Source organism: Periophthalmus magnuspinnatus, chromosome 18 (genome assembly GCF_009829125.3).
Source record: "Periophthalmus magnuspinnatus isolate fPerMag1 chromosome 18, fPerMag1.2.pri, whole genome shotgun sequence".
Lineage (NCBI taxonomy): Eukaryota > Metazoa > Chordata > Actinopteri > Gobiiformes > Gobiidae > Periophthalmus > Periophthalmus magnuspinnatus.
This window is the reverse complement of record NC_047143.1, coordinates 14,283,040-14,303,507: the sequence shown is the minus strand read 5'-3', so window position 1 is coordinate 14,303,507 and position 20,468 is coordinate 14,283,040. Positions and strand designations below refer to the sequence as shown.

The following is a 20,468-nucleotide window of genomic DNA, read 5'->3' as shown; positions in this document are numbered from 1 at the left end:
TCTGTGTTGTGAATATGTGTGGTTTGAAGTGTCTCAGAACAGATAGAATTTTTCACTTGTGTTCTTGTCTAGTTCTGGTCTGGTCTGACCTGGGTTAGATCTAGCCTAGTCCTGGTTTAGACCTGGTCTAGTCCTGGTCCTGGTCTAGTGTGCTCTGTGTTGACCAATCAGAAAGCAGTGAACCTACAAACAGCCAGTGATATCACTCATTCCAAGAGCGGGAGTCTTGGTTCCTATGCTGTTGCAGTGTCTGTTTTGTGAATGCGTGCTCTTTGAAGTGTCTCAGAAGAGACAATTTTTCACTTATGTTCTGGTCTAGTCCAGGTCCGGTCAGGTCCAGTATTATGTGTACAGGTCCAGTGTCCCGGGTTAAAGTCTGGTTTAGTCTGTTTTGAGATGGTTCTGGACCTGAATTCTGGTCTACTCACCGTTTTGTCATTGTTATATTCTAGACTAGCTTTTATTTTAATTTAGCTAACTGTTGTTGTAACCATTTGTGTATGCATGGGATTTTGGGGAAAAATTTAATAAACTCATTTGCATAGACCTGTGATTTTAAAATAATGCTTTTCACATATAATGTTGAGTCACTATGACGTTTGTTGGTTTAAGTTTTGGTCTTTGTCTATTCCTGGTTTATACCCAGTCTAGTCCTGGTTCTGGTCCTGTGTGTGCGCGTGTGTGTTTGTTTGTTTGTTTTAACCAATCAGAAAGCAGTGAGCCTAGAAACAGCCAATAATATCACTCATTTCAAGAGCGGGAATCTTGGTTTCTATGCGATTGCTAAGCTGTTGTAGTGATAGTCTGCTTTGTGAATGGGTGCGGTTTGATGTGTCTCAGAAGAGATAGAACTTTTCACTTGTGTTCTGGTCTAGTCTTACACAGTTTATGCTCATTGATTATGGTGAATACTTGGCTTTAAACTGTTTTGGTCTTGTCGTGGTGTTGTCCTGATCTAGTCCAGAGTTTGATATGTGTTAACCAATCAGAAAGCAGTGAACCTACAAACAGCCAGTGATATCACTCATTCCAAGAGCGGGAATCTTGGTTCCTATGTTTTGTGAATGTGTTCAGTTTGAAGTGTCTCAGAAGAGATAGAATTTTTCACTTGTGTTCTGGTCTAGTCCCGGTCCAGTCAGGTCCAGTATAGCCTAGTCCGGGTCTAGTCCTGATATGGCCCTGTGTAAGAACGGTTTAGGCCCGGTCCTGGTCTGGTCCTGGTTGTTATGTGATTGTAAGTGTGTTATAAAACTTATCCTCATTCATAAGCTGTAAGTTTGCTTTAAATGAGTCTGATCCTGGTTTAGTCCTGTTTCAGTCCTGGTCCAGTTTTGGTTGTACTGTGATTGTGAAAGTGTGTGTAATGCGACTTATGCTCATTCATAATGGTCATAACTTTGCTTTAAATGTGTCTGGGTGTGGTCCTGGTGTGGTGCTAGTCTTATCCTGGTCTAGTCTTGGATTAAAACGGGTTTAGACCTAGCCTGGTCCAGTCCTAGTTTGGTCTAGTCCTGGTCCAGAGCTGGTTTAGAGCTAGTTTAGTCCTGGTTTAGTCCCGGTCTGGTCCTAGTCTGGTCTTAATGCAATTGTGAGTGTGTCTTATACAGTTTATGCTCATTTATCATGGTGAATACTTGGCTTTAAACTGTTTTGGTCTTGTCGTGGTGTTGTCCTGATCTAGTCCAGAGTTTGATATGTGTTAACCAATCAGAAAGCAGTGAACCTACAAACAGCCAGTGATATCACTCATTCCAAGAGCGGGAATCTTGGTTGCTATGCCGTTGCTATGTAGTTGCAGTGACTGTCTGTTTTGTGAATATGTGTGGTTTGAAGTGTCTCATACCAGATAGAATTGTTCACTTGTGTTCTGGTTTAGGCCTGGTCTGGGTCTGGCCCAGTCCTGGTTGTACTGTGATTGTGAAGTGTGTGTAATGCGACTTATGCTCATTCATAATGGTCATAACTTTGCTTTAAATGTGTCTGGGTGTGGTCCTGGTGTGGTCCTAGTCTTGTCCTGGTCTAGTCTTGGATTAAAACGGGTTTAGACCTAGCCTGGTCCAGTCCTAGTTTGGTCTAGTCCTGGCCCAGTCCTGGTCTGGTCCTAGTCTGGTCTTAATGCAATTGTGAGTGTGTCTTATACAGTTTATGCTCATTTATCATGGTGAATACTTGGCTTTGAACTGTTTTGGTCTTGTCGTGGTGTTGTCCTGATCTAGTCCAGGTTTTGATATGTGTTAACCAATCAGAAAGCAGTGAACCTTATTTTTAGTCCTGGTCTTGGTCTTGTCCATAACTGTACCTGTAAATATCATTAAGCTTCATGCATATACGATTTGGTTTTGTAGCTCATTTGTGTTGTGGTTTGGTAACTGCTGGTCAGGGTGTGATCCTACTTGCTAAGGTTAATCTTAAAGCTGCTCGAGGCAGGCGATTTTCCAGTAAATACTATAACAAGGTCAGTAGATTATGCAGCACAAGTGCAAAATCGGGGCCCTGACATCATTTCAGTTAGATGCATATATTAGAAATATTTAGTTTATACCTTTTACTTTCCAATGTATTGGTTTAGGGCTAGGTTTGAGTCTTAAAATATTACATTTACTTATTTTAATTGTAACAATTATAACTTTGTTATTTACAGATGCCTAAGGACAAGGGATGGAAGCGCTCCCTTGCTGCGAAGAGGAGGAGGGAGGAGCAGCTTGAGGGAAAGCCTGCTTTCCCGATAGCGGTTCACCTTCCGCCTTTTTCCACCGGTGCCGAGACCTTTACCCGTAAGTGTATTTCAGTATGTTTTTACAACCTTCATGTCTGTCTAGTTTTGTAAATGCTGAGGTTTTTTTTAAACTTGGTTCTTTTTTAGGCCTTGGTACTGGTTCTCGCCATTCGGTGAAGCCGTGGCCAACTTCCACCGTCACCGGGAAGTGCCACAAGTTGGACTTGCCGCCGGACTTGTCCTCCGACAAGAAGGCAAGTCTATGAGTTTCAGTATGAAACAAATTCTTAAGTAATAGTTGAGGATTGTTAAATATTTTCTTCTTTTTTCTAGTTCGTTCTGATTGTCGGGAACTCGCATCTTCGTGCTGTCGTTGATGCCATCGTGCCGATGCCAGAGGGCTGCCTGTCCTTTGCCATCAGTGCGACTCCCGGAGGTTCTGCCCGTGACCTTCGGATGCAGCTGGCGGCTATGACGGCTAAGCACCTACCCAAAGGTGAGTTTAGTAATGACCATTAGATCATCTTTGGTAAATATTAAATAGTTGAACCATGAACAATGTCATTGAGAAAGTTGAACGAATGATTCTTTTTTTCAGAGCCCGCTTTGGTGTGTGTCATGGCGCCGTGCAACAACCTCACGGCCAGCAGGACGGTTGACGAGGCTGCAGAGGAGTTTGGCCAACTCCTCAGGTATGTCTGCGGCCGCTGGCCAAAGGTATGTAAAATAGCTGCAATTCTTTGATAATGATTGTATTGTGTAGTTGGTAAATGGTGATTTATTTCTTAAGGTGTGTGTCGTGGATTTCCCACCTCGCCTTGCTGGCAGCGTGGAAATTCAGACCCTCCTTCGCCAGGAGTACCACCGTGTGTCAGCCCGCTTTCAGGTCAACTTTGTCCAGATAGCCGACCACTTTCCCCGACACCGACGAGAGCTGTGGTGCAGGGATGGCGTAAGTACAATCTATGCTCTCATTTTACCAAATTCCTTTTTGCATGTGAGTGGTTTTATGTAACATGTCGTTATAATTTTGTTTCAGATCCACCTGAGTGATAGCCATGGAATGGGAATCCTTGTTCAGCTGCTGTGGCAGGCTTGCTACACGCAGCTAGAGGTCTCTTCCCCCGCTTCCTCTGTGGCGGCGCCCCGCCCTCGCACATCCACTAGAAGGGTCTCGCCAAGAGTGGTTGTGACTGGACCACTGCCCGTGCCACGACCACAACCACCCCCTTCTGAGTTTATTAAGGTTGTGCGAGGCAGAAAGGTGAGAGATTGTTACTTTTTTAGTTTCAAGCCCAAGTGGTTTATTCTGTTTCTTAATGTATATTTTCGTTACAGAACCAGCCTAGGGACTCAGCCTCCCCTGTGGGTCCCAAGGGGCGCCTGGTTCAACGGGAGGTTAGTAAATGTCATTCCTGTCTTTAAATATTGACGTTGACATTATTGTTGTATTGTGATTTATATATTTTTATAAATTTATTTTGTAAGGTGGAGACCGTCTTCTCCATCCCCCTGTCGCCCGTCCTCTTCAGCCCTGCTATGCTGGTCGAGATGGATGCGAGGTTTCCATTTGGCCTGACCAGCTCTGTGGAGGACGTGGCCACCTTTCCTTCGGGAAAGAAGGTAAGCGTCTTATGTTATTTTCTCATTGCTAAAAGTTAACAATTGCCTGGTGTGAGATTGAGTAACTTATGTATCCTTTTTTGTTTTAGACGTCTCGGGCGAGGCGTCGCAAGGCTGCTTCCTCAAAGAAACGCCAGCCCAAGCGGCAGGTGAGTGTTACACATTTTCAGACATGTTTTGTTGAATTTGTGCTTTTTTTTTTTTATATTAATATTACATTTTATGAAGGCGGGGGCAGCGCCTGTGATTGTGGAGGTGAGACCCGGCTCACCATCCAGCTTCGTGCCTGCAGTGGAAGAGGACCAGGTTTGTGTCATTTTGAATATGTTGATTGTTTTTGACACATTGTTGCCTGTACTTGTTTTTAATTATATATGGTTTTGTAGGCGGAGGGTGTTGTGGTAGAGGTGACACCAGGATCGTCCCCTACCAGCGTGGCCATCCTGGATTCTTTCCTGGAGGACCAGGTTTGTGTCATTTTGAATATGTTGATTGTCTTCTACACATTGTTGCCTGTAATGTTTTTAATTATATATTGTTTTGTAGGCGGAGGCAGTTGTGGTGGAGGTGACACCAGGAACGTCCCCTACCAGCGTCATCATCCTGGATACTTTCCTGGAGGACGAGGTTTGTTTTGCTTCTTGTGTTTTGTTTTTATTATTTATCATTTAAACAGAATATGTGCTAATGTAGACATGTTTTTGCAGTCCGGAGATGTGGAAGTGACTCCAGGAACGTCACTTGCCAGTTCCAGGGACCAGATGTTGATGGACGAGGTGAGTTTATTTTTAACATTATTATTATAGTAGTAGTATTAGTATTATATTGCAGAAAAATTAAGTGTACAGCAACAGCCTGATTAGATTAGTTTAATAATATATTTTCTTTGCATCTTTAAGGCCATGGACATCAGCCCTCCTGTGACCCCGCCGCTGCCGCCTCTGACCTGTCCTCTTCTGACCTGTCACCCTTCTTCTTCTGTGACCAGTCAGCCTTCTCTTCTCAGCCCTCCACCAGCTGTCCATGAGGAGAGAGCTTCTGACAAAGATAAGTCTTGTTGTGCACATGTTGTACCCGTCGGTGTTCCTTCTGTCGTGAGGGGTAGTTTTCATCAGGGTGATTTTAGGTTCGAGTATGCAGGTGTGCAGTGTATGGCGATAGCTTTGGTAGCTTTAGCTAAGCACTCGGTGTGTAATGTGTTTTCATGGGATCAGAGGCAGTTAGATTTGGTTTTGAATCTTGGGGATGCACTGTACACAGACCGTCGGAATCGGGGCTTGACTCATGGGCGTGACTTGTTAATTGCTTCAGACCTGCCACGTGAGTCGGTTATAGATGGGCAGCAGTTTAGCTTTTCTTTCAGTCAGCCAGTTAATGGGGCTGCAAATGTTGTCGAACATGAGTTTATTGAAGCGGGCGCGTGGGTAACCTTAGATGGTGGTTTAGAACAGATGTTGGCACAGTACGACACATGTCTTATGACACTCTGTGGTGCTGCTTGTGCCGTTATTAAAGACAATGGGCGGTATGCTGTGGTGGACTCTCACTCGCGGAGTGCTGAAGGGTTGGTAGATCCTGATGGTAAAAGTGTGGTTATGTATTTTAGTCATATTGATGAGCTGTATAGTTTTTTTTGCACATTGGCTGCGTGTTATGGTGATGAGGAGTCTTTCAAAGAGTTTGAATTGACTGGTGTTAATGTCGTTGTTGCAGCTGATAGTGTGAGGGGCTTAAAGTGCCAAGAGGCCGCAGAAGTTTCTTCTGTACTCCCTGACAAATACCCAAAGCAGGACATTGAAGTTGTTTCTGATAGTGTGAGGGGCTTAAAGTGCCAAGAGGCCGCAGAAGTTTCTTCTTCTGTACTCCCTGACAAAAACACAAACCAGGACATGGAAGTTGATTTAGATGTGCTCTTTACCAGTGTTCAAGACAGTGCCCTGTCCTTTAATCCACTAAATGAAAGTGTTTGTAAGGATTTGTGCAAACACATTAAAGCTGAGTTTCAAAAGCTTGGTGTGGCAGATCCAAAAACTGTAGGGCCATTAGGTGTGCCATGTGAAAAAGACAAAATAGTTGCGGACGGTAATTGTTTCTTTCGGGCGGTTTCACAGGCCATTAGTGGCACACAAAAATACCATAGAAAAATTAGACTTGCTACTGTGAAACAGCTAGAAAAAAATCCCTCAAAATACAACACCCTGTTGCGCGATGGCCACTTTTCTGTGGAGCAATATATCAGTGTTTCGAACATGCGTAAAGTTGGCACATGGGCCACAGAAGTAGAAATCCACGCAGCCGCAGATTATTTAGGTGTCGACATATTTACATTTTATAACGGACATTGGCTGAAATACGGTTGTACTACCGAGCCTGTGTCAAACGGTGGCATCTATTTAGAGAATATTAACAGTTGTCATTACGAAAATGTAATTTGTGTCAAAATGCCTGATGCTAATGCTTGTTATGAATGCTGCCGAGTCTATCAATTTTCAATGGAGGGCTACAATATTAGGCCTAAAAAGGTAGCTCTCAAACCACCAATTGATCTAGATAATCAAATTGATATTAAACCTAAATTATCAAAGTATGTACAAAAGAAAAAACTAAAGCAATTAAAAAACAGCTACAACACACATCGTGACACAATGAAGGAAAAACATAGGGCACATTATATCACACATCACACACATCTTAAAGATGCCTCCAAAAAAAGAGGTAAACAAAAATATAGAGGTGATTTGGAGTATAGAAAGGGGAAAAAGGCTGCAAGTAAACTTTCATATAGAACGAATGAATTCTATAGACAGAAAAAAAAGGCAGCAATTAATGTAGCAAATAAGAAGAAATACAGAACCAGCATGGAGTTTAGAGAAAATCTTAAATCAGCATATAAAAGTAAATATAATGTTGATTTAGAATATCAGAATAAACTTAAAGCTGCTAGCATTCACAAATATAGAGTTAATTTAAATCACCAAAATAAACTTAAAGCTGCTAGCATTCACAAATATAGAGTTAATTTAAATCACCAAAATAAACTTAAAGCTGCTGGTATCACTAAATATAAAGTTAATATAAATTATCGGTATAAACTAAAAGCTGCCAGCATCCACAAATATAAAGTTAATGTAAAACATAAAGAAAATGTAAAGGCAGCCAGTAAACATAAGTACAAAGCAAATCCCCAACATCAACAAAAAGTAAAAGCATTTGGCAAACAAAAATATTGCAATAATGAAAAATTTAAAAAGAAAACTCGGGCAGCATTCAGGAACAACCAAAAGCAATTGAAACAAAAACGGGAAAATTTCACTTATATTTTGGAACAATTTTTAAACGAAGATCAAGATGGTCCAGAGTACATTTGCTGTGTGTGTTTAAAACTGTTATTTAGAAACCAGGTCTTACCTTGTAGAAAGGATGACTTTATGGTTAAACCGAAATGCGCCAATATTGCTAATACCTGTATCTCTGAGGCCTATTTACATACATGCGATAATGATTGTCCAGCTCCGTGCCCACTCTCCGATTGTAGAGGTAGTTTATGGATCTGCTACACATGCAACTCTAAACTGTGTAAAGGTCAAATGCCGTCTGAATGCTCAGAGAATAATTTGCAATTGGACGATATTCCACCTGAGCTCGCTTGCTTGAACACTATTGAACAGCACATAGTTGCTCTTAACATTAATTTCATGCAAGTTTTAGCTTTGCCAAAGGGGGGTCAGCGAGGGATCCATGGTCCGGTCACATGTGTGCCTTCTAGAGTTACCGAGTCAGTGAAGCTATTGCCGCGTAGTAACATGGATGGTTGTCTATTGCCAGTAAAACTTAAACGTAAACTTACTTATAAAGGACATTATGAGTATCAGTATGTAGATACAGAGCGCGTAAGGAGGGCCATTGCGTTTCTCAAACAAAACAATCAGTATTATTTAGACATTGATTTTAATGAAGAGTGGGTAAATGAGTTTGTTAGGGAAGAAGCAGCTATGGATACGGGTGCAGATGTTAATGTGGACACAGAGAAACGGGCAGAACAGGAGCAGGTGGAAGATTTGGATGATGAGCTTCTGCATGATGGGCAACGTCATTGTATGTATCAAGATACATTTTTCATGCCGGTTGATATTGCTCAGGAAGCTCTTGATCACTATTTTGAGGGTATTTTAAATTTGGCTCCAGCTGAGGGGAACAGTCCGGTTAGTTTGTTGTCCGATAAAGACAATGAGGCTAAATGCTTTCCAAAGGAGTTTCCATTAGGTCGTAATACGTTTCATAGTCCTCGGCCTGTTCCTTTGACCATGTGCAGATATTTCATTAACAGACTGCTGCATGTGGATGGTAGATTTGCACAAAATTTTAAGTTTCTTTTCTTGGCATTGTACATGTTAGAAGTCCAGCAGGTCGTATCAAAAGTGTCGATTGCGTTGCGAAAGGGACATTCTGGTCAGACTAATGCTGCTGCAGGTGAAGGAACTTTAGAAAATTTGTTACAGTATGACAATGGTTATCGTTTTATGCAGCCTATTAGAGGTACGCCGCCCTTCTGGCAGACTGCACAAAAAGATTTATTTGCGTGTATTCGTCAGCTTGGTATTCCAACGTGGTTTTGTTCGTTCAGTTCCGCAGATCTCCGCTGGCCAAGCCTCCTTAAAACGCTCTTAAAGCAGGAAGGTAGTACCCGGAGAGTTGAAGATTTAGATTGGGCAGAGAGGTGTGACCTTTTGCGTCGTCACCCTGTAACCGCAGCTCGCATGTTTGACTCCCGTTGGCACCGATTTTTACGTAAAGTTATTCTGTCCCCCGCTCAGCCAATCGGTAAAGTAGTAGATTATTTTTATCGGGTAGAATTCCAACAGCGCGGGTCTCCCCACGTCCATTGTTTATTTTGGATTGAAAATGCTCCAAAGCTTGGAGAAAATACGGATGAGGAGGTAGTTGAGTTTGTTGATAAATATGTTACGTGTGAACTACCCTCTGATCCAGATTTACTGGAAAAAGTTACTTCGGTGCAGCAGCATTCTAAGCGTCACTCAAAAACATGCAAAAAAAAACAACAAAGTCTGTCGTTTTAATTTTCCACGTCCGGTATCATCGCGTACGTTTATCAAACAAAAAGATCCTGACGCAGAGCCTCTTGTTACGAAGGAGGAAGCTGAATTTATTATGAGCGTGCTGAAGAATGCTATTCTTGATGAAACTAACCTGTGTCTTAGTGCAGATGAGTTGTTTGCGTCTTTGGGTTTATCGCAGTTCACATTTGAACAAGTGTACAGTGTTTTAGATGGGCACACACACATAGTTTTAAAGAGGGACGTGGGTGAGGCCTGGATTAATAACTACAACGAGAAATTATTAACCTGCTGGAACGCCAATATGGACATCCAGTACGTTGTAGATGCGTGGGCTTGTGTCGTTTATATTATTTCATATATTTCTAAAGCAGAGAGAGACATGGGTTTATTGTTAAGTAATGCACAAAAAGAGGCTTCCAAAGGTAATGTTAGTGCAAAAGAGGCATTTAAAAAATTAGGCAGTGTTTATCTTCATAATCGTGATGTCTCGGCACAGGAAGCTGTCTACCGCGTGACAAATATGCACTTAAAAGAATTTTCAAGAAAAGTTACATTTGTGCCGACCGGTAATAATATAGTGCGTATGAGCAAACCAATTGGCGAAATAGATGATGAAATGGGGGAAGATATTTGGATGACAAACACCATTGATCGTTATTTAAGTAGGCCAAATGACAACACATTTAATGACATGTGCATCGCGACATTCGTATCCGAATATCGCTTGCTCGGGCCGTCGGACAAATGTAAAAATCCAATTCTTTTACAGAACGGATTGGGTGCGATTACTAAAAGAACACGGACCAAGCCTGCAGTTGTTAGATATGCACGTTTTTCTGAGACTAAAAACACAGAGTTATTTCATCAAAGTATTCTTCAGTTATTCATGCCGTATCGCGTTGATGTCGACCTTAAGCCGCCTCCATTTGAATCATTTGAACTTTTCTATAAAACTGGAGATGTGTGTTTGAGTGACGGGTCTGTGCAATTGGTTAAATCGATAGTTGATTCAAATAGGCGTCGATTCGAACTTGCAGCTGAGGACTTGGATGAGGTTCATGAGCAGATGGAATCTGGAGAGATTCATGAGGATGCATGGGGCTTGCTCTGCCCAGAACAGGAAGTGGAGAGGTTGGAGTCGAGGGAGGAGTTTAGAGAGATGTTGCAGGCTGTTGGTTCTGAGCAGGAGCAAGAGGCTATTCCAGACTTGGCTGTAAGAAACGAACAAGTTTGTCACATAGAGAAAAGAAATGTGATGAGTCGTCAAGAGGGTCTTTTACTTGTGAAAACTCTGAATGAACAACAGCTGTCCATTTTTTACAAAATACGGCAATGGTGTTTAGAAAAAGTAGCTGGTAACAACCCAGAGCCATTGCATGTTTTTATCACAGGTGGAGCAGGCACAGGGAAAAGTCACCTGATCAGAGCCATTCAATACGAGGCGTCGCGTCTATTTGCTCCTATTTGTCATAGTCCGGAAAATGTTAGTGTTTTATTAACGGCTCCAACAGGGATAGCAGCATATAATTTACAGGCGGCTACTATCCACACAACATTTAGCATCGGTACTAATGTTTCCCTCCCCTACACACCGCTGGGGGAGGAAAAGATTAATACACTGCGCGTTAAATACATGGATTTACAAATTGTAATTATTGATGAAATATCCATGGTAGATAAAAAGTTATTTACTTATATTCACGGGCGATTGCGTCAAATCAAACAATCAGGTGACTTTTCTCCATTTGGAAATGTGTCTGTAATCACTGTTGGGGATTTCTATCAATTATCACCGGTCATGGGTCAAGCTCTGTACAAAGAAAACATAGGTGTTAATTTATTTACAGATTTATTCAAAATTGCAGAGTTAACAATTGTAGTCAGACAAAAAGATAACACTTTTGCAGAGCTATTAAACCGGCTTAGAGTGCGTTCTAGAGGGACACCACTGCTTGATGGAGACATAGATATATTAAAACGTTGTGAAACAGGTGAAGATCCCGACGTGTTACACATTTTCACCAAAAACAGCTTTGTATCAAATTACAATTTAAAGATATTGAATAGGGTATGTCCAGAAAAGGTAACAATCAGTGCGCGTGATTTTGGCTATGACAAAAAGACCGGGAAGTTAATCGAGATACAAGGCCATCTCCATAAATCCAAACAGGCCAGTTTGGAGGAGTCTTTAATCTTGGGTGTAAATGCGCGTGTTATGCTCTGTAAAAATGTAGATTTAGCCGACGGTTTAGTAAACGGGGTATGTGGCATTATTACACATATAGTTGAAAATCCACAGACAAAACAGCCTCCTCTAGCAATCTATGTTAAATTTGACGACGATCGTGTAGGCGCACAGAGGAGGAGGCAAACACGTACCCCTGCTCACCTGACTGGTTCTACCCGCATAGAACCAGAGGAGGAGCAGGCGAATAAACGAGGAGAAAAGCGTCGTCAGTTTCCTCTTAAACTTGCGTGGGCGTGCACAGTTCACAAAGTACAGGGTGTTACTGTAGATCAAGCAGTGGTGTCCCTTAAACAAGTATTCACGGCGGGTCAGGCGTATGTGGCCCTTAGTCGCGTTAGGAGTTTAGAGGGTCTTGTCATTCAGGACTTTGATGAAGATGCCATTTATTGTAACGATGGCATTAGACCGGCGCTTCAGAACATGCCTCCCTTCATAGTCGAGAGTATGCCCTGGCACCTTCAAGAGGCACATGTCCTGACATTCTTTTATATGAATGTTCATGGTTTAGAACGGCATGTGTCCGATTTGGCTTTATGCACACAGCACTGGCAGCCTAACTGTATCGCTGTGGTAGAGACATGGTTAACTGTAAATTCATCTTTTCAAACTAGTCACATTGAAGGTTTTAACTTCCACAGTCGTCCCCGTAGTTTGTCTTATCAGCAGAGTAACCATCCAGCACTGACTAGTCTACTTTTTCAACGGCACGGTGGCGTTGGTATTTACTGTGAAGAAAACCTTAACTATGAAATCACAGTACGAGATTTTAGTTTAGAATGTTTAGTAAATTACTTTGCAGAGTATAAAATTATAGTTTCTGTTATTTACCGTCCACCGTCATACCCCATGTCTCTATTTAAGTATAATTTGGACAGATTATTGAATTGGCTTGAATCACATTGTGCCACTGTGGCAGTGACGGGAGATTTTAATGATGACATATTGAAATCTTCAAATCTCTGCAATTTTATGATGGAAAAAGGTTATGTTCAATATGTCACATCTCCCACTACAGAGAAGGGGACATTAATCGATCATTTATATGTGAAATCTACAGAGTATGACATAGATTCTGTAGTGGTGCCAACGTACTTCAGCGACCATGAGGGGATAGTATTTTCTTTTAAGGCTAGATCTACATAGGCCATAATATTATTCTGAATTGGTTTATTTAAAATGGACTGTTGTTGTTTATTGACATCTCATCACATTTTTGCGCGTAGCTTCGTCTTTAATCATGTATTTAGATTTATTTTACATGAACTTGTTTTAATTATGGATCATGGAGATTGTTGTAATGGGTTTTAAATGGTTGTTGACTTGTCCATGTGTTTTTTATAGTATTTATCATGCGCGTTGTTAATCATGAATTTTAAGGTGTTGTAATCAGGTGATGTGTTTTTATTGTATATCTAACTCTTATATATGTTTGTATTTAATGTGGCCATACAGTGATGAGTGCACACATACTGTATGGTTGGTGCTTTGTCAAAGTTCCACTGACTGGTCCACCTGCACATTTCTCTCTCCCCAACTCTTTCTCTCACACTCACTATATCTCTTTTTGTCCAACTCTCCCATTCTCTCCCTCTACCACCCTCTCCATTTTTTTCCTTCCATCTTCCTCTCACCATATCTATGTAGCCATCTGTTTTTACCTCTAATCTTTATCTCTTTATCTATCTTTTTTCTCATCACCATCTCTCCCTCTAAATCTCTCTATCTCCATCCCCAACTCTCTTTAAGTAAAGTAAAATATAAGTAAAATCCCACTCTCTAACTTACTTTCTCTCGGCCTCCCCCTCTCTCAACCCCCTCTCTTTCCCTTTTTCTTTAATGTTTATTTCCCTCACTCTCTCAAACTGTCTCCCTCTCTCTGTCGCTTGTCGCTCTGATGCTCTTTCTTTCTGACCTTTCTGTCCTTTGTTTCCCCTCCCTCTCTCCCTCTATCCTGTGTTTCCTTTCCTTTCCTCCTCTCCTTGAACCACCACCTTATCGCGGTGGAGAGGTTTGCGTGCCCAGATGATCCTAGGAGCTATGTTGTGAGGGACTTTATACTCCTGGTGGGTCTCCCAGGACAAACAGGTTCTAGGTGATGGGTCAGACTAAGAGTGGTTCCCTAAATTAATGAGGAAAATAAAACTGTGTTTTTAGTAATGCTCAGATGATAATCATGTTTATGTGAATTCTCACAAACATTCACTGTTCAGTTCACCTGGAGTTTGTTCATGCTATTCACATGTTGTTCCTTGTCCCACTCCCCTCTGGGGAGTGCAACTGTTTCAGATGCCCTCCCACTGACCATCCGGTGATGACTGGACCCTAGATGCCCTCCTGTGCCCTGATTCTGTTCCATGGACTTGGACCCTCCCTTCCCTTGCCTGGCTGGATGACCCGGTGCCTGGCTGGGGTGACTCCTGTCCTGCCATGGGTGAGCCTCCCTCTGGCTCTTAGTTGAGTAGACTCTGGCTCCGTAGACTTGAACTCTATCCTCATATGGATGCACATTAGTCCTGGACACATTTGCAGCTGTGAGTCCATAGGAGTGGATCTCTCCTTCACTGTGGTTCTCCTCGAAGTTTCTAAGCAAAGAAATGTTCAGGGACAGTTCTCCATTTACTTGTCTGTTTCTGTTTCATTGTTGATTTTCTACATTTCTGTTGGTTAAATCAATTCTCATGTTCACCCCTAAGAGGCGACTGCTGCTGTTATTTTGGGCTTTACAAAAATCAATTGAACATATCTGATTTTATATATGCAGTTACATGGCTAAATTCTGCTCATGTATTGATCATTGTTTTTGCATATTTGCATTGTAGTTATTTTGATAGATAATGGCAGTATTTTGATTTGCAAATAACATGCTGTTATTTATAAATACTGAATTTTCTGGAGTTTTTTTTGTTTTTTCTTTTTGTAATGCTCAGTGATGTTTATGCATGTACTGAAAAGCATGTTTATGTGAATTATTAGTTATATATATGCACTTAATGATGGCTGTTGGTAACTTTTTGGATTATGGTGACATGATAGATTTTGCTCATTTGTTTATTTATAATCATTGTTTATACCTAATAATATTTACTCTAGTTATTTGTTGATGGATAATGTTTTGATTTGTTATAACATGCTGTGTTATGTATAAAGACTGAACTGTAAGAAATGTTTTTCAGTGTCAATTGTAATAAGATATTTTATCTTATCTCTTAATTGAATACAAACCAATACAGTTTTATGGATGAACATTTCAAATGCTGTTTGTCAATTTTATTTAGGACTGTTAAGATAAAATCTTTTAAATGAAACTCAGCATACCACACACACACTTTATACTGTCCATCACCTCCCATAATGTAGCTGCACGTGTGGTAGTTTTAAACATTGAAACTAAACATTGTTTGGATCCATCAATGGAGCAAAGTGACAAAATGAGGTTGTCACCAAGTTAACTCTGGTTCAGATTCACATTTTAACAGTCATCTGGTCTGCACAATATCAACATGGGAATATGGCCACACCATAACATTGCACAGCTCTAACCTTCTGCTGATAAAGTGACATGAATACTGTGCACCTGCACAATAAGAATAATGCTTTGTCCGGTCAGAGAGTAAAGGTATCCAAAATGTTAATTGTGGAAAATAATGATAAAATTACATCCAACATGATTAGAAATGAAAGTGGGCAATATGGCGAAGCATTTATATCATGGTTTTTTGGGAGTCAAATCACAATGTAGATTTTATCACTAATCATGTACATGTCGTCTTTCTATTGTCTTAAAGAGGTAGATCAAAGGAATGGATGGAAAAAATTGTGAGTATGATCTGACAGTTGCATGAAATAATCACTATATGAAATTAGATGGGGATCAGGATTTTATTATCACCATATATATATATATATATATATATATATATATATATATATATATATATATGTGTGTGTGTGTATATATATATATGTGTGTATATATATATATATATATATATACATTATCCATCTGTATAATATGTGTTAAGATTTAAATTTTTACATCATAATTCAATATTTGTTACCACAGCAACAACACTACTGACTTTAGTAAAAGCCAAACTGGAACTTTTTGTCCAGTTGACAGATTTTACTTTTGGCTTTTACTGTGGCTCAGACCTGGACAACTGAGGGATTACACAGACAACACTACTGACTGCAAACCAGTAAACTAAGTTTACTTGTTTAGCAGATGAGTTTGGCCATTCACGTGTGTGATCACTGTGTGTGATTACTGGTGCATGTTAGAGCACAAAAATATAGATTCGGGTATTATAGATTTATAATTGTCAGTTTAATTAGCGTAATATTTAAATTCCCATGCATTTAATATTGTTTAAAACAATGAAATTGCTGTAAAACACTTTATAAACACTTTCAGAAATTTGAGCATTTTAATTGAATTATGATATACTTCGTTTAATTTCATATTAAGGCCGTAATGATTTGCACTTAAAAATTCTGAAGGTATAATCTAGTTATTTATGCTTCTAAATAATAACATGAGCAGCCAAGATGAACACAACAGTCACAGGAGCAAACCTGTTTCATCCTGTCACTACTTTACAGAACACATGCACACCTCAATGACTTTGTCAAGCAAATAATGCTAACAAAGTTATTTAAAGGGCCCATATTATGCCATTTTCTCATCTCTGTTGGATTCCAGGTATGTTTTGATGTGGTAAAAATATTATAGTATGGCTTAAAGCTCACAAGAGTCAGGTTTTCCATAATATAGGACCTTTAACGTAGAGTTGGCTTGTAATAAAAAGTGCCACTTCTAAAGTGCTTTGAGTGACTTGAAGGTGAAAAAAACACTATATAAAATGTGAATATTTACCATGACTAAGCATTAATATGCCTTTTATTATCATCTACAAAGTCCAGTATAACTTTCTCCTGAGCTAGGACAGTTTCTGCATCTGTCCTAGTCATGTCATCATCAGCTCATCACCAGTGTCTGTGGAGCATTGAGAGGAGTGGACCTGACTATAGCACAGCGCAAAACCCGGACCGGATCACTTTGAGTGAGAGACTGGACTAGGCAGACAAAGAAGACACGGACTGGATTTCTATGTAAACATTGGGCAACATATGGAGCAACAGAATGGATTTGGTAAACAATGGTTTTGACCATAGGTGATTAGCACTTAATGAGCTTTGCACTAGCTGAACTGGCACTCCCTGCCTCTCTTTTATTGGGGCTTTGGGCTGTACATGTCATGAAACAAAGTCAAAAGCATTGGAAGTGCTGATGCACATAATGTAAAAACATGGGTTTTTCCGGGCATCGCCATGGCAACACCATGCAAAATACAAACTTGGCCACCCTAAGACTTTTTTGACGGGGATGACCTGAAGAATAACTGCCAAATTTCACATTCTTCATTGAAGTAATAAGTTGTTATAAGATTTTGAAATGTACAAAAATTAAGAAATTTTCAGTGATAGGCTTCATCATACATTGGATAACTTTTTATGTGTCACTTGTCTAGATGATGTACAGTGATTTTCAGCTCTGCCAGTGTTGCCCCCTCAGAGGAGTTGATAAAAATGGAACGTGAGCTAAAAAACGCTGACTTTGCATTTCGGAATTTTCAATCCAAGATGGTCGACTTCCGGTGTGTCAGAGGGCATGGCCATAATAATATTTTTGGTTTGGCATCAGTGGAAGAATGCATGTACCAAATTTTGTGGCTGTATGACAAAGTTGACGTTGACATCTCCCATTGACGCTCTGAAATTTGACTTTTGCAGGGGGCGCTGTCGCGCCATTTATTTATGGCCAACGATGCATAAAATAATAATAAAAAATAATATTTTTAGCGAAAACAATATATCCGATAACATTAGAATGACATATACTTTTTTTGAAAGCTCTCGACCTTCCCCATGTCATCGTGGGGACAATGGCGAATGACGGCGCCATTGACCTCCCATGTACTTCCATTCATTTTAGCAGTAATAAAGATGGTCCATGCCTGCGGCATGGGGGCTTGGATAAGCCTCGATGCCAGGAGTGTGTTTGGGGACATGAGCGCTTCGCGCTGTGTGCGTCAATATTGAGTCAATGGGCTTCGCCCATTGACTCAATATTGACGCTGACATGCTAGCAAGAACAAATATGCATGTCCCATGCCTCCGGCATGGGTTGCTAGGATACAGGAGTCTGTGCACAGTCTGCAACGATGAGTGCATCGCCCATGCACTCATCATTGCGGAAGCAATAGGCCCTACGCCCTGTATGGGCTCGGGCCTAAAAAAAAACAAAAAACAATAAAGCCGCAAGGGGCATGCTTCACACTCGGCTGACCCGGCACTCCCTGTCGGTGGCGCTGATGTGCCACTTGCCTCTGTTTTATTGTGGCTTTGGGCTGCACTTGTCACCAAACAAGTGAAAAGACATTGAAAGTGCTGATGCACAAATTGCAAAAACATGGGTTTTCCAGGCATCGCCATGGCAACACCGTGCAAAATACAAACTTGGCCCCCCGGACTTTTTTGACGGGGACGACCTGAAGAATCACTGTGCCAAATTTTATGTTCGTCGTTGATGGTAATAGGTCGTTATAAGTCTTTGAAATGTACGAAAATTTGGAAATTTTCCCATTGGGATAACATGGGCGCTTTCGCGCATCGCCATGGCAACCCAGTGAAAAATATGACTTGGGTCTGATTGACTTTTTTGATCAGGATGACATGAAGAGTCATGGTGCCAAATTTCACATTATTCCATCAAACTAATATTTTTCCCACGAATGGGAAAAATTGAGAGGATTCCCATTAGGATAACATTGGCAGTTTGGCGCATCGCCATGGCAACACGGTGCAAAAGACGACATAGGTCTGATTGACTTTATTGATTGGGATGACCCAATGGAATTTTGTGTCAAATTTGGTAACATTTGGGAAAACTAAATTTTCGGCCTTCCATACAAATGTATTAGAAGTTCTGTAGGGGGCGCTATCGCGCCAATTTAGTTTCTGTCATAATGAGTAGCTTTAGGCCCAAAGGTTTTACAACTGATTCGAATTTGAGCAAAATCTGACTTTGCATGCGCAAACAGGAGCAAATTTTGACTTTTGAAAATTGCAAAAAATCCGATGGAATTTTGCGGCTTCGCCGCACGGAAAGCATAAAAGGGATCATCATGAATTGGATAACTTTTGATGCCCCACTTGTCTAGATGATGTACAGTGAATTTCAGCCCTGCAGGTGAAGCACCTTCAGAGGAGTTGACGAAAATGTGAGGTCAGCGAAAACGCTGAGTCGGCATTTTGGAATTTTCAATCCAAGATGGCCGACTTCCAGTGTGTCAGGGGGCGTGGCCATAATAATCTTTTTTGTTTGCCATCAGTTGAAGAATGTGTGTACCGAATTTCGTGGCTCTATGAGAAAGTTGACGTGGACGTCTCCCATTGACGCTCGAAAATTTGACTTTTGCAGGGGGCGCTGTCGCGCCATTTATTTATGCCCAATGATGCACCACATAAAAAAATAAATTTTTCAGCAGACCTGAATTGTGGGCAAAATTTGGTGAGTTTTTGAATTTGTTCAGGGGGTGAAATTCCTGCTCAAAGAGCAGATGAAAGAAGAAATAAAAATAATAAAAATAATAATAATATTTTTTAGCAAAAACAATATATCCGATAACATTAGAAACACATATTATACGTTTTTTGAAAGCTCTGGACCTTCCCCACGTCACCGTGGGGTCAATGGCGAATGACGAGCGCTAACGCGCTCGTCATTCGCCATGGCGTCGGGGTCCGCCATTGACCTCCCATTGACTTCCATTCATTTTAGCAGTAACAAGTATGGCCCATGCCTGCGGCATGGGTTGCTAGGACACAGGAGTCTGTGCAGGGGGCGATGGGGGACGAGTCCTCCTATTGACTCCTGTTAACGCATGTCAGCGTCAACATCGAGTCAATGGGCTTCGCCCATTGACTCGATGTTGACGCTGACATGCTAGCAACAACAAATATGAAAACCCATGCCTACGGCATGGGTTGCTAGGACACAGGAGTCTGTGCAAGGTCGCGGTGCTGCCACGAAGTTGCGCGCTTCGCGCGCAACTTCGTGAAGACAGTCTGCAACGATGAGTGCTTCGCACTCATCGTTGCGGAAGCAATAGGCCCTACGCCCTGTAGGGGCTCGGGCCTAAAAATAATTAAAACTGCAAGCAGTGATAAAGGCCCTCGCCACCCCTTGCGACCGCGGGGTACACGCCACCGTGGAGATCTTGCCTTTCGTTCCCGCTTACATCGCCCCTCCCCCCAAAATCAGCGTCTCAGTAATACTACTCCATTCATTCCAATGAGACCATTTATGACATTGTCACGCCTGAACGGTTGGAAATAGAGGTATGTCTTCATTGGCTTTTTTGTTCAGTATGATGAGAGGAATATGTGTACCAAATTTCAATGGTCTATGACAAAGTAATTATTTTTCATCCCAGTTAACCAAAACCTATGTATTTCAATGAGAAATGTCAGACGTTGCCATGGCAACACCTTTGAAAATAGAGATATGGTTTCTTTGACTTTTTATTCAGTATAGCAATAGCAAAGTCCATGGCAAATTTCAAATGTTTGTGACAAAGTAATTTTTTTACGTGCCATTTAAAATTTCAAGGGGGCGCTGTGGAGCTATGTAATATTTGACATATGTGAATTGCATATCTATGCACTCAGGTGAATATTTTGAACAAATCGTATATTAATGCCGGGAATTAGGTCACTGCATGTTTGAGTTACGGGCCAT

General features: G+C 41.1%; 1 protein-coding gene across 1 annotated transcript; it reads left to right on the top strand.

The window, feature by feature from the left end:
- Positions 1 to 1,723: 1,723 nt before the first annotated feature.
- On the top strand, positions 1,724 to 12,808 carry LOC117386060 (uncharacterized; the record flags this gene model as incomplete). Its single annotated transcript, XM_055228887.1, is given in 4 exon segments — positions 1,724 to 1,773; positions 5,433 to 6,421; positions 7,439 to 9,396; positions 9,398 to 12,808. Coding segments are annotated over 4 exon segments (6,408 nt in total), but the record flags the coding sequence as incomplete, so codon positions are not given.
- Between the last annotated feature and the right edge of the window lie 7,660 nt (positions 12,809 to 20,468).